The sequence below is a fragment of the Mustela nivalis genome (assembly GCF_964662115.1).
Source record: "Mustela nivalis genome assembly, chromosome: 1".
In the NCBI taxonomy this organism is placed as follows: Eukaryota; Metazoa; Chordata; class Mammalia; order Carnivora; family Mustelidae; genus Mustela; species Mustela nivalis.
In genome coordinates this window covers 92,424,765-92,450,962 of record NC_139020.1, presented here as the reverse complement: position 1 = coordinate 92,450,962, position 26,198 = coordinate 92,424,765, and the positions used below count along the sequence as shown (strand labels likewise).

Genomic DNA, 26,198 nt, shown 5'->3' with positions numbered 1-26,198 from the left:
GGGAGAATTGGGGTGGGTTGGAGAAAAGAATAACAGAAGATAAAGACAACAAAAGAATAGCTTGGGATCAGCATTCAAGAATGTTAACAATGAGTACACCGCTTACTGCTTATTACCAAGTTAAGCTATTACAGTTTGGCCAATTAGACTCTACGGGACCACACCCCCTCCCCCACGCATGTTGCATGATGTTCTGCTGCCATGTGCTACTCTTCTACTGTTACTGCATTCATAATAGAGGAAGGGAAAAAGGCTTTGATAAGGGTGAAGGAAGAAAGATATGCTTTCCGATCCTCTTTGGAAAGAGATGCAGAGCCAGAGGGCGGGGTGTGCATCTCTGGTGACCAAAGTATGTGGTGTTAGAGGCTGGCATCTTGGCTTTTTGACATTCTAGCTTCAAAGCGTTAGATAAATCCCCTAAATTTTCTAACACTCGGTGTCCTCTTCTATAAAGGATACCATTACCTTTCCGATGTTATTTTGGAAGTTATGAAGTGCAGGTTATATAGCTTCTAGCCACATGTGGCTATTTAAAGTTAAATTGATTATAAATACTATTGATATAATTGTATAATTGATATAAATGCAACTTAAATTCATTCCTTCAGTGGCACTAGCTACATTTCAATGCCTGATAGACCCATGTCGTTAGTGGCTACCAGCAAAAGCACGCATAGCAGACAGCACAAAGAACATTTCTATCATCACAGATCTCTACCGAACAGGGCTACTCCAGCTGGTTCACTGTTCTGGAGCTCCACTGCCTCCACTGAAAGCTCAGCTCTGCCATTTAGTAGCTGCATTCATTGCCCTGTGCCTCAGTTTCTCCCATTTAATGTGGAGGTGGTTAAAAATATTAGTGAGAGTAGTGTTATTGTAAAAGTAATACAGGGATGCCTGGATGACTTAGTTAAGCTCTTGACTTTGGCTCTTGACTTTGACTCTTGACTCTGGCTCAGGTCATGATCTCAGTGCCTGTGGGATTGAGCCTCGCATTGGGCTCTGTTCTGGGTGAGGAGCCTCGTTAAGATTCCCTCTCCCTCTGCCCCTACCCCACTTGTACTCGCTCACTCTCACACTCTCTCTTAAATAAATAAATCTTTTGTAAAAGCAATGTGTGTGTGTGTGCGTGTGTGTGTGTGTGTATCATATAAGTGATGGTATTATTTAGGTGAGAATTACCCAAGATAAGGCATGGGCAGTATCTGGCACATAGGTGGAAATGGGCAAATATTTCTACCTCAGGTGTGCAAACAGAAGACACAGAGGGAAGACACTCTTATTTAAGTACTATGATTTGTATTTTAGGTATATCACTACTTAACATATCATTTTTAAGCATTGCAATAAGAAACCCTCTTTTTGTCTAGAAACAGAATAAGACTCAGAATCCAAAACAATAATGGAAGCTGTTTCAAACCTTTAACATGCCCAAGGGTAGTTCACCCTTTTCTACTTGGAGATTCCTCACAAACTGAATGGAATGGGTGTTCCGGTCTGACCTAAACCATAGGCAAGAAGGACTTACATGTTCAGCCCTTGCCTATGGGAGGTAGAACTAATTAAGCATTCTGGATACCAGGCTCTGAGTGCAGAGGCTCATTTGTTGGGATACTCTTCAGCTGCCAAAATATAAAATGCAATTTGGCATATCTTTTTCCCCCACCTCGCTTGGTTCTAGAGAGATTGTGCTTCTTACAGATAAAGGACCGTGTACTCATGGACCCCATTGATGCAGAACATGGAGCAATGGGCTCTTCCTGTGCTGATTCTAAACAGCAGGCATCATGGCCTTCCATAGAGAAGGCATAAAGGAATAGGTCAGATCTGGGTGAGTGTCTTCTGAGGGAAGGGAAGAGGTCAAAGACACTAGGGCTGCAGGTGTACTAGCCTCGCTTGGCAAGCGGACTGTACATTTTCAACCTAAGCTTCAATCTCATGGAGGGCAAAAGCCTCAGACAGGTTAGCTTCAAGCATGGGTCAGGTGCAGAGATGGCCAGATGGTCCAGGTGGACATGAAAGTTTGTAAACCACTGGATGCTCTACCTCAAGGATTATTTGTATTCTTGTTCATATTGTCAAGCAATATCTCTTTACACTTAGGGACCACTCTTTCAGCATGTCTCTTTACACTTAGGGACCACTCTTTCAGCAAAGACATTCCAGGCATCAAGACACAATAGTTTCTTGATATTGACTCACACCAATATATGGTCACACCGGAACCTCATTGTGTAGACTCCGTATTGAGAACTAAAAGCCTACAAGCTGTAAAGGTCTTCTGGGGGATGTGTTCTTCCTTTTAAAATCTTATTACACTGGGGTGCCTGGGTGGCTCAGTGGGTTAAGCCTCTGCCTTCAGCTCAGGTCATGATCTCAGGGTCCTGGGTTCGAGCCCTGCATCAGGCTCTCTGCTCAGCAGGGAGCCTTCTAACCCCTCTCTCTCTCTGCCTGCCTCTCTGCCTACTTGTGATCTTTCTCTCTGTCAAATAAATAAATAAAATCTTTAAAAAACAAACAAATAAATAAATAAAATCTCATTACACTGAATAAGAAAAAACCCACAAGAGTTTATTCTCAAAAATATGATAGGAGGTCACCGTCCAGTTTGCATGTCACACACACACACACACACACACACACACCCCATAACTCTCACTGCTATAAGATGAAATCCAAATCTCTTAGGGATAAAATGAGAGTGTTTTGAGAAGAGGAACTTAAACAACTGTGTTGAATGCCTCTGACACCTCAGGTGAGAGGGAGGAAGGCTATAATATGTTCACTGGATTTAGCAAGGTGGACGACATTGATGACCTCTTTTGGTGGCAAGAAAGATGCGGAAGGCAGAATGAAGAGTCTCAATGACTGATAAGATCCAAAGAAGTGGAGATAGCCCCTAGGACAGGAGTTTAAGTGTGGCAGTAGCTAAAGAAGGTGTGGTGTTTGGGTGAAGAAGAGTGTTTTTACTTGTTTTATAAGATGAATATAGTAGAAATAATTAGAATTTTTACAACCGTTCTTGAAATTATCAGAATTAGTTGCCTTTGGGGGATGATCAATATGGAAAGAAAGAAAACGAAGCTATGAGAAAGCAAAGTGATAGGACTAAGGTATTTGCTTTAGGGACTGATAACTATCTTTCCAGCAGGGAGGCTGTTCTGAGCTTCATATAGCAACTGGGAAAATCCCACCTCCAGGATTCTGGTAATCCAAACTTGCTGTGTGAAGCTGATTCTGTAACCAAGCCCAAACTTTCCCTGGGCCTAAAAATTCTATCTCCAAAGTGAAAATAATGGTAGTGATAACAGCTAATCTCATTTTATGGGAGAACAGATCCTAAAACAGTTTTCCGTAATAAAGATGCATAGACACGACATGTAACTACAGAAATCAAGGATATCTCTCCATGGCCAAAAATAAAATCAGCTCATCATTCTGGGAACGTCTGTGTTCTGTTTTGGTTTTTAATTAAATATTTCTTTTTTTATTTTAAAGGGATACATGCTGCCTACAGGAAAAAAAAATGAAATAGAAATCATTCCTACCACCACACTTCGGTCCATATTTTTAACATTTTGGCGCATTGTCCTCAGAAGGAGAGAATGAAATTGGATCACACTCAATACTCAATGCTTTAGTAACTTTAGTTGATTTTTGTGTCATTAAATATTATTTTAGAATCACACTTTAATGTTTGCTTAGTATTTTATTCTTTGAATAGCTCATAATTGAAATCCATCCTTAGTTTTGGGCACTTAGATTGTCTCCAGTTTTTACTACTATAAATAATATTGCAGTAGATGCTCTTGAAAAAAAATTTGCCTCTGAATATTTCCACATGATATATTTACTTTCCAAAAACATTTATGACAGTTTATACTCCCATCATCAGTGTATGGCGATATCCCCACCATCAGGAATGAGTGGGTTTTTTTTTAAACCTTTGCCATGTTAATAAGTGAAAATGTCTCCCTTTTTTGGCATTTCTTTGAATACTTGTGATAATGGACATATTGTCTCATACTGTTGAGCATTTGTATTTGTGTTAACAGTTGCTTTTTACTGTGCTCTATGAGGAATACATTCAAACGCAAGATTTTGCAGTCTGGAAAAATTTGAACTCAACAGTTTGGTAGCAAGCACTTTTCAGTTGAATAGCTTGTAGGTTGGAAATTCATTTCAAAGTCTCCAACTGAAACCTGGCATTTTTCTGTGAATTAGTGGTGTTGGCATGGAAAGATGCATTCCCCAGCTTTCAGAATCCCTAAGGAAATGACTGATAACAGTCAGGAAAAGAATCTACCCCGAAGAAGAATTTTCTGGGCTGTGGATCCAGAAAATACCGAGGGCCTCCAGACTAACCAACCCTGCACAGACACCATTCTCAAAAGAGGCTCAGAAGTTAGACATGAATAGTACACCCACAGGGCAAAGCACATCTCTATTTTTCAAAAACATGTTAAATTCCCAGACTATCAAAAGTCTCAACTATTTTCCCCCCATCTGCGGGGGGAAAAAAAAGCAATAAACCAAACTAAAATATATACTTCTTTGGTGCATACTCTATCATTGAAGAGGTTTTTGCTGCTCTGGTTGGGAAAAAGACGAAGGTCTACCAGTTGCTGCATGGAACATCTGTATCAAAAAGTACAACTCTAACCTTAAGTGGATTTTAATATTTTAATATTGTGTATTTCTCATTCAGTCTTCTCTTGACTTAATGAATATAAAAGAATCAAAAAAATAAAGAGACAATTTATTTATAATTAGACATATTTACTTATATAGATAATTTAGTTTCCCAAAGGGATTTGTGAAAGCATTCAACAAAAAGAGAATTTTCTCATTCGTAAAATCTGATACTTGGACCAGTTGATTTCTCAAGTTCTGTGTTCTGTGATTTTATGCACAAAGAGTAATTAACAAAGAATATCATCTTACATTGCACTAATATCTCAAGATCGCAAGGATTATTACATACTGCTATTATAGGGTGCCTGGGTGGCTCAGTCATTAGACCTCTGCCTTCAGCTTGGTTCATGATCCCAGGGTCCTGGGACTGAGCGCCACATCAGGCTCCCTGCTCAACGGGAAGCCTGCTTCTCCCTCTCCCACTCCCCCTGCTTGTGCTCCCTCTCCTGCTGTCCTCTGTCACATAAAATAAAATAAAATCTTTTTTTAAAAACTGTTATTATAAAATATACCTTCTATAAAGAAATACTTCATGCCCAACTGTCTTTTAACCACTGTGGAGGAATTGTTACTTTACAGTACTTATTGATTACCTCGTATGTGTCAGTTTCTGCTGTGGTCACTAGGGATTCAGCAAAATACAAGATGGACAAAATCCCTACCTTCAAGGAGTTTACAGTCTAGAGGGAGAATACAGATAATGAAGACAGAAACAAATAAATATCAAATAGGGATAAATTACTCAAAAATAGGTAGATAAATGGACAGATGGATGGACAGATAGAACACGAGGGAAAGAGTACAAAAGACAGGGCTACTTCTAGCTTAGGTAGCTCAGGAGGGCCTCTTCTTGCAGGGCAACACCCCAGCTGAGATGGAATCAGGAGAAGGACAGAGCCACGCAAAGACCTGGAGCAGGACATCCCAGGTCAAGAAAGAAGTGCAACCGCGGAAATAACAATCTGCTGTGTTTGAAGAACAGAAAGGAGGACAGCATGGCTGCACCAAAGAGAAGGCTGGCAGAGATGAATTCAGGGGTGAAGTAGACACCAGACTGTGTGGGAGTTTGGAGTTCATTTTCTTTCAAAAATCGGAGGGTTTTAAGGAGTCCTCAAGTGTATAACAATCTGTGCAAGGCAATTGAAAAATACATGTGAACTTGGGGGCTCCGTAGGAAATCAGAGAAGAGGAGGCCCAAATGGTTAACACACATTTAATGGCAGATGGAGGACAAGTTGGGTTTCAAAAGAACAGGAAAATGTGGAGGGCTGCGGGGGAAAGGTGAAAAAAACAGCAGAAAGAAAGGCTAAGAAATGAAGTCATTGTAATCAGTGGGGAGACATACTGTATCACACTCGCTGGTCACTTCCTTGGCAGGTAGGAGCTCCTGGAGGAACAGGGCCATCTTCTTCCTCCTTCTGTCCCTGCATCTTGCCCACATGCTGCCAGACATTTACTGACATGCTCCAAGCCCATTGAAGCAGATGGTGTGTATTGAGAACAGTACACATGAAGAGGAGAGTGGGGCCGGGTATGTGGAGTCAGGCTTTGTTCAGAGCTGGAAGTTCATGGAGCATGGAAAATGACCTACATCGATTAAAATTAAGAGTCTGTGCACTTGTCTGTTTATGGCTGTATTACATAAAAATGGCCATTATCAAAACTTGAACGGTCCACTTGAAATGATCTGATTTAAAATGCAGACTCTTTAGAAGAGTAGAAATTTCCTTTGGGGACAGCGGATGGAAGCTCAGAGAAACAGGTGACTGGTCTCTGGATACTGAATCCACAGTACAAAAGAGTCCTGGGTATCTGTTAAGACACGGTGAATGAAGAAAACTAAACAGTTTCAAATATGAGCTCCACCCCCAAAGGCACAAAGTTGGTTATGCAGTTGTGGATTTGTATTTAGCCTCTCTGGGGAGAGCAGCTGCAGGGATGCACCTACTGAAGGATTTTCCTGAGCAACCCTGGGGAAGCTAGCTGGTTTTCTTGTGAATAACAGCATTTGGAAGATTCCTGTAAGAGCCATGCTTCTCCAAACTGGGGGGAGGAAATGCCCAGTGAGGCCAAGCCACCAGGTAGAGTTCTGCTTATTTTCCTTGGGGATCATCCCAAGCCTGGCATGGGAGTGATATCATACAAAGAAAATACAGGTAGCTCCAACCACCTTCTTTTTTTTTTTTTAATTTAACTTAATTTTATTTAAATTCAATTAATTAACATATGGTGTATTATTAGCTTCTTAAATGCGGAGCAGTAGGGAAGTCCCAGGGTGGAGGAAGGGAGACCCACATCACCACATTACCTGGTGCGTGGTCTTGGGTATGTCCCTTCAGTGCTCAGTCACCAGAACTGCCCATCAAAAAGTAGCTGAAAGTAACTGAGTAAATTACTCTACCGAGGGTATTCTTTTTTTTTTTAATTAAATTTATTTATTTTCAGCATAACAGTATTCATTATTTTTTCACCACACCCAGTGCTCCATGCAGTCCATGCCCTCTATAATGCCCACCACCTGGTACCCCAACCTCCCACCCCCCCCCCACCACTTCAAACCCCTCAGATTGTTTTTCACCTCCCCCTTCCAATTTCCCCCAACTCCCTTCTCCTCTCTAACTCCCCATGTCCTCCATGCTATTTGTTATACTCCACAAATAAGTGAAACCATAGGATAATTGACTCTCTCTGCTTGACTTATTTCACTCAGCATAATCTCTTCCAGTCCTGTCCATGTTGCTACAAAAGTTGGGTATTCATCCTTTCTGATGGAGGCATAATACTCCATAGTGTATATGGACCACATCTTCCTTATCCATTCGTCCGTTGAAGGGCATCTTGGTTCTTTCCATAGTTTGGCAACCGTGGCCATTGCTGCTATAAACATTGGGGTACAGATGGCCCTTCTTTTCACTACATCTGTATCTTTGGAGTAAATACCCAGGAGTGCAATTGCAGGGTCATAGGGAAGTTCTATTTTTAATTTCTTGAGGAATCTCCACACTGTTCTCCAAAGAGGCTGCACCAACCTGCATTCCCACTAACAGTGTAAGAGGGTTCCCCTTTCTCCACATCCCCTCCAACATATGTTGTTTCCTGTCTTGTAAATTTTGGCCATTCTAACTGGTGTAAGGTGATATCTCAATGTGGTTTTAATTTGAATCTCCCTGAGGGCTAGTGATGATGAACATTTTTTCATGTGTCTGGTAGCCATTTGTATGTCTTCATTGGAGAAGTCTCTGTTCATATCTTCTGTCCATTTTTTTTATATGATTGCCTGTTTTGTGTGTGTTGAGTTTGAGGAGTTCATTATAGATCCTGGATATCAACCTTGAAAAACAAAAATAAAACTGGGGCATCACGTTACCTGATTTCAAGCTTTATTACAAAGCTGTGGTCACCAAGACAGCATGGTACTGGCATAAAAATGCACAAATAGACCAGTGGAACAGAGTAGAGAGGCCAGATATGGACCCTCAACTCTATGGGCAAATAATCTTCGACAAAGCAGGAAAAAATATACAGTGGAAAAAAGACAGTCTCTTCAATAAATGGTGCTGGGAAAACTGGGCAGCAATATGTAGAAGAATGAAACTCGACCATTCTCTTACACCGTACACAAAGATAAACTCAAAATGGATAAAAGACCTCAACATGAGACAGGAATCCACCAGACTCCTAGAGGAGAACATAGGCAGTAATCTCTTCAATATCAGCCACAGCAACTTCTTTCAAGATATGTCTCCAAAGGCAAAGGAAACAAAAGCGAAAATAAACTTTCGGGACTTCATCAAAATCAAAAGCTTCTGCACAGCAAAAGAAACAGTCAAAAAAACAAAGAGGCAACCCATGGAATGGAAGAAGATATTTGCAAATGACAGTACAGACAAAAGGTTGATATCCAGGATCTCCCGAGGGTATTCTTAAAGGAACAGTAGGCAAACGTAGTTTGGGTTAAGTTTTAGTTGGTAATATATGTATATATACACATATGGAACTCTGGAGAGAGAGTACAGAGAAAGCCTGAGCCAAGTATTTTCAGAAAAAGAAAAAAGAGGTGAAAGTATGCCACAGTATGGGCCTATGAAGAGATATGTGTAAAGAGTTTGAAAAAAGGCGTGTGGGCTAAAGAATGACCCCTCCAGAGATGTCCACACCTAATCTCTAAAACCTGTGACTAGGTTCCTTTACATGATAAAGGGGATCCTGTGGAGGTGATCAAATTAAGGATCTTGAGGTGGGGATATTACCCCTATTAAATGAATGGGCTGATGTAATCACATGGATCCTTATTAGAGGGGTCAGGAGGAGAGAAGATGCTGTGCAGCTGCCTTTGAAAATAGAGGCTCAAGCCCCATTCCTGATATTCTGTGCCTTGTAGTAGTTTCTTTTATGGCCACGACAGCTACCATTGAGCTAAGTGCATAGTAGAAACTCATTAAATACTTTTGGCAATGATTAATTTAATGCAATTTCTTAAATCTTTTCTAATGGCATGGAGAAATTAGCTGATTTTCTTGTGTGATTTGTCCCTTCTGAAAGAAGTGTTCACCCAACAGAATTTGAATAGTGCAGAGTTTTGCATTTTCCTGGGCTCTGGTTTTGTTCATATTGCCATATGTACAATAAGTAACACAGGATCCTGCCCAGAGACCAGAGCCCCTGGACCTGAGATCGGTAGGAGGGAAGAGTGGAAGGTGACATGAGGCTGTGAGATCCTCTCTGACTGGGGTATTGGAGGAAAGATGTGGTATCTTAGTGCTTCTCCTCAGTTTTCCCACTAAGTAGATGCCAGTCATTCCCCTTAGAGTGTTTTCACAACAGTTTCTGCCAAATATGTACATAGATAATATTCTCTTTTGACAAACAAAGAAGAAGAATGGGAAATTTTAAAATCAGAAATGTCCTAGACCAGGTAAAAATAAATTATCTTCATAAGGTTAAATAAATAATTATATATATATATATGTATATATATACATATATATGTATCTAGCATTCAAGGTTAGAATGACTTCCCATTGTTTTGTTGTGCTTGGTGTCTCTCAAAAGCTGATGAATTTTGGATTTGTACTGGTCATTAAAGGAAATCGATATTCATACCTTTACAGAATTAATTGTGGAAGTACAGAAATGAGCAAATCAGAGTCCCTAAGTTTATATACCAGACAGATGGACTTCTACGCATTCCAGAAAAACTAGCCTCAAAAAAAATTTTCAATGCAGTTGCTTTGCCTAGTACATAGTAGTACATAGTGAGAGAAGTTATATTACTGTCACAGCTTTTCATATCTTCCTTTATAAGAAAAGTATACGACCTCACACTTTGCCATCTGACTTAACCTGTCTTCAATGACAGCACTCTACATCCCACCACATTAACTCTGAGCTTGGTCATGTGCCTCACCTTAACCCATAGGAAATCCATGGAGTTCCCTCTCCAGCCAAAAGCAGAATAAGCATCATACATTTCCACCAGACCCTCTTCTTGGCCTGTGCCACAAATCAGCAGCCTGTGTCAGCTAGGGATTGCTCCTTTAGCCTGAATCTCATGTCTGAGAAGACATGCAGAGACTCGCCGTCCACTGTGAGGAAAAACCTTGAAGTCAATCCACAGCCTGGAGTAGAGTCATAGCAAGAGATAAATGTCGTTTTTGTAACGTATTGAAATTTGATGTCATTTGCTATGGCAGCAAAAGCTGATTAATGCACTCAATCACATTTTAGAAACAGAAAAAGAAACAACAGTATTTGAAAAGGAAGCTGAATGGAAACAGCATTTTTGCTTAGCTACTCAACTGTCATAGATCCAGACCCCTCTTTAGAAACATTCTAAGCAAAAAAAGCCAGCTGGCCTCGGGCTCCACATACAGTATAAATGGGGTAGCATGTTGTTAAGTTATACAGTAGGTGACCACAAGATACTTGAAGTGGGTTCGATCAATCCAGCATTTCACAAAGACTAACTGGGAAGATTAGTAATCTAAAGTCAGGAACCCTACTTTTGAGGTCGACAGTATCTCTGAGTTGATTTGTCAGGGACCAGCATTGTGTAACTTAAGACACACACAGCGCTAGACTGATCAAAAACATCTTCCTTACTGCTTTGCCATGGTCCCAAAATGTCAGCAATGATACACTGCAGCCTGCCCAAGAAGTATAAATCAAAATGTGACTGATTTAGAAGCTGTACCATGTGAGACACTGCTGATCACTGAAGAAATTGAAGATGTTTAGTCTGGAGAGGCTAAAAGTCCCAAGAGATATGTGAGTTGTCTTCGAAACCCTGAAGAAGTTTCCTGTAAGCAGATTAACCCTAATCTGTATAGATACAGAGAGCAAAACTGGGGACGACAGGAGAAAGCTACCCGGACACAGATGTCAATTCCATTTACTAGGATGTTCTGTTAGGGCAGACCCTGGGATCAGACACCCAGCATACCATTACAGTGACTGACAGGCAAGTGTATCCACAGTCAGGGTGCAAACAGAGAGCCATATCTGGTAAGCTTGGAAGGAACAGAAGAGCAACAGAAAAGAGGACCTCAGCAGAAGTTCCACCATCAGAGACTCTGGCTGCAGTAAGGGATGGGGATAAAGGTCAGAAGTGGAGCATGTTTTCAGGGACAGAGTGATGCCTGCAGGTCAACACATCATGTCCTAGCCACCTCATGGTGTGTGTGTATCTTTCAGAGAAAAGTCAAGGGCATAAAAGAATGAGAAGAGATGTAACACCCAAAGGCCCAAGCAAATCTGCTAGGAAGCCCATTTTGATAGTGAAACATAGGAAAGGAGAAAACCATTCTTTACAAGCATGAGAAAGGGAAGCACAAATCCTTGGTGGGAAGGTCTGCAACCAGAGGAAACCCAAGGGAGTTTCGGTAGAGAAAAGCTCTGGGTGAGGTCTGGGCCGCAGGCCAAAAGTCCTCCAAAAACTCCCTAGGGAGGTGAAAGCAGTGGGAGGGGGTGTCAGCAGTAGGGGACAGAAAGACCTGGTCAGGGAGCAGGGTGATGCCAGCTAGGGCTCTCAGGCCCTCACACTGTGCGAGGCACTGTGCTAAAATCTTCACACTCGTGAACTCCTCTGCTCCTTGCCACAGCCGATGAGCTAGTACCATTATTATCCCATTTTACAGATGGCAAAACTGAAGCACAGAAAGGCTCCATGCAAAACCACTTAGCTAGTAAGGGCAGAGCTAGCACTCGAACCCAGAGAACCCAGAGAACTCAACTCGTGAATTATGTTCTTAACTAGGAGCCAGAAGCTCAGCCCAGAGGAGAAGTAGGAGGCTATTGGGGAGGAGGGTTAGCTCCAGATCCCAGGATACAGGAGTGGGGCAGGCCTCAGAGGGCTCCTCCAGATCCTCCAGGTGGGGCTCATCAAACCAGGCACCTTTTAGTCGAACAGTAATCTCGTTTTGCCAAGGGACACTGATTAAAAGAATTTTGCAGCAATCCTGACCCCCAACGTCAGGGTGGGGTGAAGGGGCTGCTTCCATCAGCCCATGTTCCCTGCTGCTCCAGATGTTCCAGCAAAGGCTGGATAGCTATTCTCAGGGGATGTCACGGAGGGATTTTTGTAATCCCTTGGTGTATTTACAAAATCAAGCCAGAACGACGTTTGGCTGTTGACTGTTTTGTTAGCCTTCATTTCCTTCCTCTCCTCACTTCCAAAGTTAGGCTCCAACCTAATTCGATAATCCTACCTATTCAGTGAACTTCTTTTTTTTTTTTTTTTTGAAGATTTTATTAATTTATTTGACATAGAGAGAGACAGATCACAAGCAGGCAGAGAGGCAGGCAGAGAAAGGGGGAAAGCAGGCTCCCCGCTGAGCAGAGAGCCCAATGTGGGGCCCAATCCCAGGACCCTGAGATCGTGACCTGAGCCAAAGGCAGAGGCTTAACCCACTGAGCCACTCAGGTGCCCCATTCAGTGAACTTCTAAGCCATGATTATTTTCATCCCAACACAAACTTGCTTTTACCATCATTAGACTTGGGACTCCGCTGAACCCTCAAGCACACCAGCAAACACCACAATGATGACTCTCCCCTCCCAGAGGCCCTGTAAGCCTTTCATAGTTATCGCTGTGAAGTATTTTGAGAAACCTGAATAAAAGTGCTAGAGAAAGCACAACACACATTTGTTGCTCATCTTGGAAAGACAACAGCGGAGAGCTTCCAAAACTATCTTTGATTAACATAATCTAAGAGTAATGAATATGGAAATTGTCAATAGTCACTTAGAAGCATGTTTTCTCGTACATTTTGTTCTCTCCAGTAAATTTCCAACCGAGAAAGAAAATGCCCCAAGTCCCTGTTTGCATCAATAAAGCGAACACTCAGAGGAATTACACAGAGGAAAGAGAGCCCAGGAAGGAACGCTCACTACCCCCAACCTGTGTTCCCGTTGCTTCTCTGTGTTTTCACCATGCTTATGATTACCTATCAAATAAAAGCGGTCACCTCCCTAACAAGCCTGGTTCATTTCTCAGTGTCCATGCGACAGTTTCTGAGGAAGGCTGTTCAGACAAGTATCCCAGAGGGTGTCTCCAGACCAACAGCATCCGTAGTCACTACTTGCAGGAGACAGCTGCCAAGAGGCCCAGCTACCTGCCCGAAGAGAGAAACAGGAGGTACCTGTCTGACTTGTGGCCCCATGTGGGAAATGACAATGTATTAGGGTTCTCTGGAGAAACAGAACTAGGACATCTACAGATACATATGAAAATCTGGATTTATTACAGGAACTGGTTCCCATGTTACAGAGGCCGAGAAGTCCTGTAGTCTGCTGTCGCCAAGCTAGAGACCCAGAAAAGCCAGAGGTGTAATTAAATCTGAGTCTGAAGGCCCAAGAATCAGGGTGGAGGGGCCAATCATATAAACCCCACCCCAAAAGCTCAAGGACCAGGAGCACCAATGCACAAGAATCGAAACTGAGTGTCAGCTCCTGCAAAGACAGTGAGCTCACCCTTCCTCTCCCTATCTGTTCTAGTCTGGCCCTCAGGGGATCGAGAGATGCCCACCTACATGAGGAAGGAGGACCTTCTTTCCTTGGTTTACAGAGTCAAAGGCTGATCTCCTCCAGAAACCCTCTCACAGATACATCCAGAAATGTTTCACCAGCTATCTGGGCATCCCGTAGCACATAAAATCAGTCATCACAGGAAATACCTGGTTTTCCACACCCATCACTTTAGTCTTCCCTGGTGGCATGTGGACCCAACTGGGCCTTGCTAGAACCAACCAGGGGAGCCTTACAGAATGCCCATCTCCAGACCACACCTCAGGCCGGCTGAATGAATTTCTGGGGTGGGAGCCAGGCAGCAGTGTTTCTGGAAGAACCCTGGGCAATTCTAGACTTCAGGGAACCACTGCAAAGGGATCAGGAGATCAGAAAACTCTGTAACGATCCTTCAGAAAGCCAACATTAAGGCTTCTGCCCTGCCCTGACATGGGCCCACTCTCCTCATTTCTAACACAGGTGACCGGTGAGGCTGTACCTGGCCTCCAGATGGTTGTCCCCCTCCCCCCATGTCCCTTGTCCTTGTGCACAGGCTGCTGTGTAACTGCTCTGGTGATAGTTCTCCATTGGCTGGTCTGTCTCCTCAGAGGCCAGGCCATTCCTCATGCACTTTTTTACTCCATCTTGGAACTAACTTATCATTAGCACATGATTCTTCAGTTAACCTCACAGACACTAAGAGGAGACTTTTATTTCTTTTTTTAATTTTTATTTATTGTGTTACGTAAGTCACCATGAAACGCATCATTAGTTTTTGATGTAGTGTTCCAAAATCCATTGCTTATGTACCACACCCAGTGCTCCATGCAATATGTGCCCTCCACAATACCCACCACCAGCCTCATCCAACCCCCCAACTTCCCCCACGAAAATCCTCAGTTTGTTTCTCAGAATCCACAGTCTCTTAAGGTTCGTCTCCCCCTCCAACTTCTCCTCTCCATCTCCCAATGTCCTCCGTGTTACTCCTTATGCTCCACAAATAAGTGAAACCATATGATACTTGACTCTGTCTGCTTGACTTATTTCACTCAGCATAATCTCCTCCAGTCCCATGCATGTTGATACAAAAGTTGGGTATTCATCCTTTCTGATGGAGGCATAATACTCCACTGTGTATATGGACCATATCTTCCTTATCCATTCGTCTGTTGAAAGGCATCTTGGCTCTTTCCGCAGTTTGGCTATTGTGGACATTGCTGCTATGAACATTGGGTACATATGGCCCTTCTTTTCACTACCCGAGGCTTTTAAACCGTAAATCATATCATGTCACTCACTTGAATAAAACCTCCAGCACTTCTCGCTGTGCTCAGAGTGACGCAAGCCCTGTCTTAGCTCCGAAGCCCTCTGCAGGCTGACGCTATAACTCAGGTGAGAGGGCCAGGAGGAAGGACATGAGCTCTCAAGCAGGTGTCCCAGGGCCAAGGGCTGGCACTACGGGCTCCTCGACTCCGGAGTTGTTACTGGACCTCTCCCAGCCTCCTCCCTAAAGGCAGATTTGTCATGAGGATTAAATTAGCTGGCACACGTAAAGCTCTGACAAGATACTGGAGTCCTCCTCCTCACCACTTCCCAGCTTCATTCAGTCCCGGGAACGGGTCACATCGCTCTCGCACTGGGACCACGGCGCAGGACCGCTCTCTCCTGACAGCTGGCACGACTGACTCCCCGTCACTCAGGGGCCTATGCCAATCCATGGCCTCATAGACCCTCTCTCACCCCTTCAGCACCCCGTTCTGTATCCTTCACGACTGCGGTTAGCTTGTGAGGGCCGCTATAACCAAGCACCCCAAACTGCGCATCTGAAAACCAGATATGTATTGTCTCCCTGTTCCGGAGACTGGAAGTCTGTGATGACGGTGCAGCGGGGTGACAAAAGGTGCGCTCGGCGGCGCTCTCCCAGCCTCTGGGGGTTTGCTGGCAGCCCTTGGTGCTCCTTGGCCTTTAGATGCATCAGCCTGGCCTCTGCTTTCATCTTCACACCTCATTCTGTGTCCAAATGTCCTCTTTTCACAAGGACACCTGTCAGAGTAAGTGCCCACCCTATTCCAGAAGACCTCATCTTAACTAATTACATCTGTAACAACTATTTCCAAATGAGGGCACATTCGAGACCCTGGTTAAGACTTCAAGATACGAATTTGGGGGGTACACAATTCAACATCTGATATGCCCGTCAGGTCTCCCTAGAATGATCAGATTTGATTTATCATCCTGCATATTGTGTTATATTCTTTCCTCTCTGAACAACACTGTTTACGTTGTCTGATTTTTCTGCGGTAGACATTCTATGGCTTTATAATAAGAAAAACAATAAAACATAAGCTTCTTAAAATATTTTATTTATTTATTTGACAGAGAGGGGGAAAGAGCACAAGCAGGGGGAGTAGCAGGAGCAGGGAGAGGGAGAAGCAGACTCCCTGCTGAGCTGAGACACCCCCGCCACAACATGAGGCTTGATCCCAGGACCCTGGGATCATGACCTGAGCCAAAAGCAGATGCTTAACTGACTAAGTCACCCAGGCACCCCTAAAAAATAACCTTTTCAGGAAAAAGCAAAAACATACCTAGTCCTTGCCTTGTGATTTAGGTGTTCATCACCTCGCATTCTAGATTGAAAGCTCCATGTGAGCAAGAACCATGTCTTTGTACCCCAAGTCTAAGACCACGCCTGGCTCATAACAGTTACTTGGTATATGCTGGCTGAGTTGAAATTAAATAGATATATACATTATTTCTCAAAGGGCTCAAGCAAAGCAATTGTTCTTACAGACTCTCTGGTATATATGTGATACATTTTCTGACAAATCTCGAAATCTTAGAAAGGAAGGAAGGAAGGAAGGAAGGAAGGAAGGAAGGAAGGAAGGAAGGAAGGAAAGATGGAAGCGAGGGAGGGAGAAGAAAAGGAAAGGAAAGGAAAGAAGAGAGAAAAGAGACTGTGGACACTCTAGACTGCTAACTCTGCCATATACAATGGCACTATCCACATGTACTGATATTTAAGGTGTTGTTAAGAATTAAAACACAGCATGAAACAACACTATCAAAATTAGGAAGAAATCAAACCAGTAGGTCCGTTGCCCAACCCCTGTAAACCAAACTGCCTCATGTTGTCTGATTATTCTAATTAGGTTGTGTTTGTAAAGCCTTTAAAAGCAGACAAATGTTACATTAAGCATTAAGTAGTATTAATTAATAATATTGGTAGATTACATGGGCTGGTACTTCTTGTAAATGTGAATGTCCTAGGCTGGTCAGCACCATAGTTGGAATTAATGTTCAGCTGTACCTGAGCAGGTCTTTATAGAACTGTATAAAACTTCTGGCTTCCAAAGAAAGTAGCTTCATATCATCTCGGCATTCTCTAACTTGTCAAAACTTGGGAAATCATCTAATATAATAGTTCTCAGCTCTATGAAGACCAGCACCTCTTTTCTGTAATAAAGGCTTTGTTAGACCACCCCCTTTTAATACCCTGAAGCAGAATGCATGAATAATCTACCTGTATAGAACATACTTGAGTATGGAAAGACTCAGGCGGGCACCCAGGGAGCTGTCAGATGCTTTCGCTGTATACAGAGTCACTGTCCGTGTGCTGCTTCCAAAGGGCAGGCAGGCAGTCACAGGTGTGCTGCATGGGAGATCCATGCGTGGTGTTGAGAGGGGGCCTTGAGTTCCTGAAGCAGTGAAGAATTCCTTTTTGATTCCAAACCAAAGAATTTACAATCATCCTTCCATTTACTCTATAGTTGGATTCCTGGAAAAGTCAATGTATATTAAAACCATCCCTGAAAACCCCATGTGTTTATACATAAAACTATTAGCATTTGGGTTCAAATTATCATGAGCAGAATTTTCACCTACAAGAATGTCTGCGAGATCATGGAAAACTGGATGACACCTTCCCACCCAGTTAGCATCTCTGGGGCTCACCCACCAAAGCCAAGAACACGTCCTCTTCTTCAATCTTTGAGAGCAAAAAAGGCTCAAGACACTTTTTATTTTATTTGAGAGCAAAGTTCCAAAACAACACTATGGGGTGGGATTGTCCCCCTTAGAAGTCACAAATCTAATTTTACATCTTTGTATTTAAAAAATGAGGAGGTTTCTTCCCCCAAAGAATATGTCCAAAAATCACAGACCAGGTCTACCAAGGAGAAGCAGCAAGGTAAGTCTTGGCAGAGCCAGGCCAGGTGAGCATTTTCCATGTGCCAGGCCTTGTCTTAGGCTCTTTTTAGATACTAATCTAATCTTCACATCAACACTAGGTGGAAGGTTTTCTTAACCCCATTATACAGTTGAAACTGAAGCACAGGGAAGGAGGGTGACTTCCCCAAGGTCCCTCAGCAGTAAGTGGCAGAGGCCTGACTCAGACCATCTTCTTCAGAATGACTCAGGGACAGAGTGCACATGACAGACTGTTATTTAGGACCTGAGGTAACACACAGGAGAATACAACCCTCCCGCACTGTGAGTACACAAGACAGACCTATTTAAACGGTTCAGTATATCGACCTCCAACCATGTCTCCAAGTGATCGTTTGTCCCTGCTTAGTCTCATCTTCTTCTTTCCTGTGTTTTTCCTGCAGACATTCATGCCCAGGAGAAGGCTGCTTTGGGTCCCTCTGGACCTTTCCTAAAAAGGAGATCCCTACTCACTAGATGAGTTCCAGAAGCACCCACTAAGGTTCCCACAGACCCTCTTTCGTCAGTTGACCTTCACCGAAACCCTATCACGCAGGATGAGTGGCTTCCTTGCCTCCCTGGACCCCCGGCGGGTGCAGTGGGGAGCCGCCTGGTATGCCATGCACTCCAGGATCTTGCGCACCAAACCAGTGGAGTCCATGCTGGAGGGAACTGGGGCCACCACAGCCCATGGCACCAAGCTAGCTCAGGTGCTCACCACCATGGACCTCATCTCACTTGGCGTTGGCAGCTGCGTGGGCACGGGGATGTACGTGGTGTCTGGTCTGGTGGCTAAGGAAATGGCAGGACCCGGTGTCATTGTGTCCTTCATCATTGCAGCCGTTGCATCCATATTATCAGGTAAGTGTCTCAGTACAGTGGAAGGCCTGTGGAAAGTGCACTGGCCAGTCTGTTACTTCTCATCCCACTCCTCTAGAATATTCAGTGCTGAGAAGTATGAAGTGTCAGCAAAGGGGTCATCAGGCTCCTTGCTTGCCTTCACTGCCAGAGAGCTCAAGATTCAACTGTAGTAGCTTCTTTTTTCTTCGGTTTTTTGTTACAGATAATTATTCTGGTGTCTGACCACCTCCTAACTTCTCATTCCCTGTAATGTCTTAATGGCTCCGTTTTTATCATAACTCTCTCTTTCAATGAAAGATAGGTCAATCCCTTTGTGGGGAGGTGGATATAGCTGGATTATAAATAATACATAAAGGCTAGGCAGAGTAGCAAAATGACAAGTCCTAAATCTGATATGATTGGGATTTGATGAGCCAAAAACTGACCCCCAAGCAGGAGGAAACCAAGCTAGGAAATATAAAGCCATCGTGAGAATCACAAAGCACCATCTGCCACAATCACTTCAACAGATTGTTTTCTACAGGGGTAGTTCAGCCATAGCTGCCTCTCTCCTTGGGAAAGAATCATAAAACTCATTTTTTACATAAGGCACCAGGACTTATATATTGATAATTTGTGAAAAGGCTCCTCTATTTTCCTTTTCCTCTTCCCTCCTTTTCTCTTGATCTGTGATCTACAGTATCTTCCCAGGAGTAGGTCAATAGATAATAATTTGAAAAAGAAGGACAAAGAACACATCCTGCTTCTTGAGAGTTGTAAATGCAAAAGCATTTCGCTGGGGTTTTGGTGGCAGATCGTGTAGGTCAGCTCCTGTCGTGGCAGGGAACATCATGGCCTCGTCCGTTGCCTCAGCAGCAAGAAAATATATCAGGATTCCTGTATACAAAAGCACACCATTACAAGGGAAGTTCTACATGAATATTGTCTGTCTAGACTAGCCTTCATCCACAGGGGATGCACAGCCCAGGAACACACAATCAGAAAGTTTATATCATTTTAACTTAATGAGGGAAGTAATTCCAAACTGATTTTATTTATCTCTTGTCAAGGCTTACTTCCCTATTGGTTGTACAAGTATCCGTTTTCCTGAAGTCATCTCTAAGATGCATGAATAGCCTAATAATTGAGGTTCCTTCAGAACCTATGTTTCTTATAGATGAAAATAAATTATTCACATGGATGAATTCTGTGGATACTTCAAATGCTATTAACCCAATGGCAATTGTTTTCAAGCTTATTGGCAAAGAAACTATTTGGAGGAAAGTGCCAGATTCTTACTCACTATAAATTTATAGATCTAGAAGTATTAGCATATAGAACAAATTAACGATAGTAGGACAAAAAGCAGACATATAACCAGGGGTCCCACCGAAGGCATAGGCCAGACAGCTGAGTCCTGGCCAGTTAATGCAGATTGCTCACTCTCCTCTAGGTCCCTTCTGTTATGACCCTATCTCCCATTCCACAATGAGTCCTACAAATAAGCCACCCACATTTTATCCTTTGTAGTGTTACATTATATTTAGAAACAAGAACAAGGCTCAGTTGCATTCTGGAAGGCTGGCCCCTGCCAAGATGCTTGTGGCACTACATAGCTCAGAATTTTCTGCTGCTCATACGGAGGACAAAAGACTGACCCAGCCAGTGCTGTGCTGGGACCAGCTTGTGCCAGCTGCCAAGAGCCATAACTGTGCACACCTCTCCCCAATTTTCCATTGTTACCCTGAAATTGACTATAGTAGGAGTATTTCCACCACAAAAATTGGCAGATGCTCCCAACAGAGTCTGGTGTGTTGCCTGGTTTCAGAGAATCCATGGTTGAGAATTTGCCAGCACACCACTGGCCCAGCTCTACTGAAGGTCTTGGAACTGCCCAGTAGCTGCTGCCTTCACCACCGCACCAGACACCAAAACAAAACCCTACCTCTTTCCAAATCAAGGACCCCCCCTGCCTTTCAACATGTGGCTGTATCCATACATTTCTCTACACTAACTGAGGCCAGCCAGAATTCTCCAATAGCTCCCAGGCAGAACCCGGGCCAAAATAATTTGTGACAAATTTGTGCATATTTATAACACGTGCCTCCAACCAGGCCTCTCATTCCTTAATCCCTTGTCACTAAACTGAGGGAAGTCCCCCTCTGCTATCTTCTTTCCACTCCTGTATCATCATCGCTATATTTCATCTCCCCTGACCAAACTTCCCATCACTTCTCCATATCACAATATTCAAACTCCCCTCTACCTTCAGACTTTTAAATACATGCTCCTTTCTCCTTCTGGCCTTACCAAAACCTGGCCCAACCATGAGGACACCATTGAAAATACTGAGAAAGTGCACTAGAACAGTAGACATGAAGCCAAAAAGCAGGATGTTGAAATTGAGATTTCAGAAGTGGTATAGTAGTCAGCAAAGTTAAGCTTAGACTTGGGGGGCGCCTGGGTGGCTCAGTGGGTTAAAGCCTGTGCCTTCCGCTCAGGTCATGATCTCAGGGTCCTGGGATCGAGCCCTGCATCAGGCTCTCTGCTCAGTGGGGAGCCAGCTTCTCCCTCTCTCTCTGCCTGCCTCTCTGCCTACTTGTGATCTCTGTCGGTCAAATAAATAAAATCTTTAAAAAAAAGAAAAAGAGATTATACTTGGATACGGGCTGGGCCACTGGCTGGCTGTGAGACCTTGAGCAAGTTCCATAATTTCTCTAAGCCTCAGTTTCTCCACCTTGAAAATGGTCATAATGATATCTCCTTCACAGAGTTGCTGTAAAGATTAGAGATGCCTGGGAGTGCTGTGGCAATGCCTGGCACATAGTGCTACATAAGCAGTTGTTATTATTGTGTGCCAAATCCTGTATTTGGAGCTTGTTGTACACTATCACATTTAATACTCATAACATCTCTGCACCACACCTGGGTGGTGGGTTAAGCATCAAACTCTTGATTTTGGCTCAGGTCATGATCTCAGGTTCACGGAATCAAGCCCTGAATCACATTGGTCTTCACACTCAGTAAGGAGTCTGCTTGAGTCTTTCTCCCTCTCCCTCTGCCCCTCCCACAGGTCCGCTCTCTCTCTCTCTAAAATAAATAAATCTTTAAATTAAAAAAATTCATAATATCTCTTCAAGGTGGGTTTTATTATCTTCAGTTTCACATATAAGAAAACTTAAATTTAAATACCAGAACCTAGATTCAAATTTGTTATACCAACAACATCTTTCGATGTTGGCTATGAATTTAAATCACTTGGGGAATTTTTTTTTTCCTAAAGAATCGTTTGAGGGAGAGAAGTCAGCTTTACTGATATAATTACATACAATAAAATGTATCCTTTTAAATATACAACTTTATGAGCTTGACCGACACAATTACATAACTGCCACCACAATCAAGATATAGACGAGTTCCATCATCCCCAAATAATTCCTTCTTGTTATCTCTTTGCAATTCTCCTCTCTTCCACCCCCACCCCTGGCAACCACTAACCTGTTTTCTGTCCCTATACTTTTGCCTTTTCCAGAATGTTATACACATAGAATCATTCAGTATATACTCTTCTAATTTGATTTCTTTCACTTAGTATGATGCATCTAACGTTCACTCATATTGTATGTATCATTGGGTCATTTCATTGTATTTTTTAGTAGGATCCCTTTGCATGGATATACTACAGTACATTTATCCATTTACTAGTTGAATGTTGAACTGAGTTGGTTCCAGTCGGAGATCATTATAAATAAAACCATTACAAGTATTTATGTACAGGTTTTTGTGTGAACACAAGTTGTCAGTTCTCTTGAGCAAATACCTAGGAGTGGAATTATCAGATTGTGTGGTAAGTGTAGGTTTAACTTCATAATAAACTGCTAAACTCCTTTCCAAAGTGACTGTATTATTTTTCATTCCCACCAGCTCTACCTGAGAATTCTAGTTGTTCTGCTCCTTGCTAACACTCAGAATTGTCAGGTGTTGCTTTTTCTTGCTGCTTTGTTTGTTTGCATTTTAAAAGGTGTATAAAGGTGTATAATGATATTTCAATATGGTTTTCATTTGCATTTCCCTAGTTGCTAATATTTTGAATAACTTTTTATGTGTTTATTTGCCATCCATCTTCTTTGGTGAAGTGTTCACATCTTTTGCCCATTTTTTAACTGGGTTCTTCATTTTCTTATTATTAACTTTTAAGATTTCCTTATATATTCTGGATACAATTCCTTTATTACATATGTGATTTTGTAAATATTTTCTCCTGCTTTGTGACTCATCTTTTAGTTTTCTATTAATTCCTGTATAGTTCCTTTTTAAAATGCTGATGCCCAGGCCCTCCCCCAGATTCTAGCCCTGGGGTGAAACCCGGGGAATGGTCTCTTTTTAAGAGCCTCAGAGGATTTCAATGTGCAGCCAGGGTTAAGAACTACTCTGTCATTGGCACCAAAACTTAACTCCTGCTTCAGCTATGACCTACAAAAAGAGAAAGCATATGTTAGAATATAAATTATTTGGCTAGCAGATTCTTAAGAGATTTTCTTGGTCCTATGGCATCATCTCCTGCGTCCTGCAAACTAGCTTATACCATGAAACAAATCTAAGACAGAGAGCCACTTCCTCTATAATTTGACAAGAGCCAAAGTTACAGGAACCTCCCAAGCTCCTCCTACTAATCAACATCATTACTGCCCACAGCCCTATTGCAGGTGGAGGGAAACTTATCAGAGGAAGCAGCTTGTGGTGCAACATTTACCCTCGGTCCATAAGGTCTTATCTACTCTTTAATAGTTCAGCAGGTCACAACCAGACCCCATGCTCATACCAAACCTTAAAAACTCTTTGAATACACCAGATTAAATAAACGAGATAGGGAAAATTGTTTTTCTTCCTGGTTCCCACCTACAACCATATTGAGAGACCGAGGGACGAAAGCGGGATGGCTTCCAGAGGTTCTCTAATTCTGTTGACTCAGGATGAAACACAGAGCAAAGCCACCATGCCGGTGACATCTGGCCACTCAAAGCCCTACGAGCCTCCTACGACTTGAGTAAGGTTGCCTGCTTTGATTCTTTTTCCGAAGCTTATTTCCAGTTCTCTTTTAAGATTATCAAATTTGAACCTTAAATAGAATGTAGTTCTGAATGACTCCTAAGCTCATGCACATCCTACAATAACCCTTTAGTCCTGTATCTCAGATTGTTTTAGGAGGGATGAAGTGACAGTGTGCTTACAGGGCATCAGTCCCCAGTCTGATCCACAAAACCAGTGAGTTTCATCATTACTCATAAGAAATAGTTGACAAAAATCTAAGACGATGTGGTTCAGTAAAACTGTATTGTGTGCCCACCACCTACCAGTTCTGAGGCAGTCCCAAAAACAAAGAAGAAATTTTTTCTACTCTAAAGGACCCATTGCTTATGGATAAAGATGAACACCCAATCTGATGGGTAAGTATGACAACTGTAGTAGCATTAATAGTAATAACAACAGCAACAACTAACATTTACTGAGCACTTACTATGTACTGAGAGTCCTAAGTGTTCAACAAATTATGTTACTTAACCCTCATATCAACTCTATGTGATAAGTGGTGTCATTGTCCTCACATTACACATGAGGAAATGGAGGCTCGTAAAAAGTTTGGTAACTTGCTTAAGGCACCTGATTAAGAGGTGACAGAGCAAGGAATGGAGTGAAAGCAGACTGATTCCAGAGCCCACAAAATCACTTTGCTCATCTGCCACTGTATTAGCAGATTAGGGTCAGATCAATCACATACAACAGAAAAGCAAAAATGAGAAACAATATCACTTCTTTCCTGTGTAGAAAGAATCTGGAAGGAGGCTGCTATTGTGGCTCTGCAGTCATGGGGACTCAGACCCTTCCATCTTTGTGTTCTACCATAAAGGATGCTCGGCTTCCCTCCTTAAGGTGACTTCAAGATCCCAGAAGGCTGCTGGAGCTCCAGTCAGTGTATCCAAGTTCCAGAAGACAGGAAGGAGAACAAGTTGAGGCAGGTCTTTTCCCATATTTCTGTGTCCTTTTTAAGAAACTTTTTCATAAGTCCTTCTCTGTAACTTACATTGGCTGAAACTGGAACACTTGGCCACAGCAGGGGAGGGTAGGAAGGGTAGTCTTCTGACTGCATATATTGTCAACTCCAGTATTAGAGGAGCTCTGCTGAGGGGAAAGAAAGGAACTGTCTGTCACTCCCACATCTAGAGTGGATGCCCAACTTTTAAGCCCTCCAGCCTGCTGAGATCAAGTTGTCCTAAAATGTTTAAGTAGAATTGTCCCTGATTCCCTGTAATGTAGAATTGGAAAATCTAGAGTCCTCTTCAATATCTCAATAGGGAGTTGTGAAACTTACCTTTTCCTAGTTGTGCCAACTCTGAGTCTCTGCTCCCATGGAGTCTCTGTCTCTATCTCTCTACAATTTCATCCCTGCCATTCTCCGCAGACTATTGTCCCCTAACTAAAATGGCCCATCAGGATCATTCATTAAACAAAGTGGGTTCTTGGAGGAGAGACTTGGGGGCCAAGCAGGAAGGCCTGCCCCTCAGGACAGACCAAGAGATCATTCTGTCAGTGGAGAAGTTCAGCGACACAGCCAGAACCATGCTGTAGTAACACCGTGGGGAGAGAGTAGAGGTGGAGACACTGGTTATGCACATATTGTACAGAACAGGCGAGAGATCACGAGCAAGAGTGGAAGAAGCTTAGGATGGAGAGGGTGTGGGCATGGGTGGACGAGGGAGGGTGTGGCAGAGGGATAAATGCTCTCTCTAGCTGAGAAGACAGAACCAATGAAAGTATTTTTGAAATAATGTCATTAGAATAACAGACTTACAACACAGCTCTGGTGACAGAAAGTGAAAGTAGAAGCAGGAAAGGGGACACCACCGAACGCCACAATAAACAAATCTACGTGTCCAAAACACCACAGGGGAGCTCCCACATAACAGCTCCTTCCCATCCTCACCAACACAGTGGAGGGAAGAGTGATTTTATTTCTTTCCTCAACTGAGGAGGCAGAGAGTCAGCGGTTAAAGTAACTTCCTGAGGGGCAGGCTGATAGTGGCAGGGCCAAGAACTCTCACCTCAGAATGCAGGATTCCAAAGCTCATGCTCTTCCGTTTCAGCAAGCTGCCTCTGGGATCCTTGAACCCAAGCATCTAAAAGGCAATTCAGGCCATCAGGCTGAGTAGCATTTTTCTTGGCATTCTTAGTTTATGGTTTGGCACTAGAATTTCTAATCTGTGCTTCCTGCCTTCTTCATTTGCTATTTGGCATCTTCTAATCCATCATTAGGTGAGACCATGGGAACCGAATCTCTGGGGAGGTGGTGAGGGGAGCAGTGCTCCATCAGGCAGATGCCCTTCCCACAGGCAGAGCTCCCCAGCTTCCTCCCTGGCTGGGTCTTCACAAAGCCTAAGCAGAATCTGCCCATTGCA

The 26,198-nt window shown here is 43.0% G+C and overlaps 2 protein-coding genes across 4 annotated transcripts in view; one reads left to right on the top strand and one right to left on the bottom strand.

The window, feature by feature from the left end:
- Positions 1-26,198, top strand: part of SLC7A14 (solute carrier family 7 member 14) — a 116,099-nt gene that overhangs the window by 41,576 nt on the left and 48,325 nt on the right. For both annotated transcript variants that reach the window (XM_082742165.1, XM_082742164.1), the window contains exon 2: positions 18,309-18,765. In XM_082742165.1, the coding sequence (XP_082598291.1) occupies positions 18,462-18,765 (304 nt within the window). In that variant the 5' untranslated portion in view covers positions 18,309-18,461. The remainder of the gene's footprint in view (positions 1-18,308; positions 18,766-26,198) is intronic.
- LOC309870095 (uncharacterized protein) overlaps positions 18,779-26,198 on the bottom strand; it is a 45,998-nt gene continuing 38,578 nt past the window's right edge. Inside the window, exons 2-4 of one of the 2 annotated variants that reach the window (XM_082742194.1) lie at positions 25,845-25,919; positions 24,827-24,924; positions 18,779-19,641 (exon numbers count right to left, since the gene is read on the bottom strand). In XM_082742194.1, coding sequence (XP_082598320.1) covers positions 19,614-19,641; positions 24,827-24,924; positions 25,845-25,919 — 201 coding nt within the window. In that variant the 3' untranslated portion in view covers positions 18,779-19,613. The remainder of the gene's footprint in view (positions 19,642-24,826; positions 24,925-25,844; positions 25,920-26,198) is intronic. The other variant, XM_082742195.1, reaches the window with a different exon arrangement.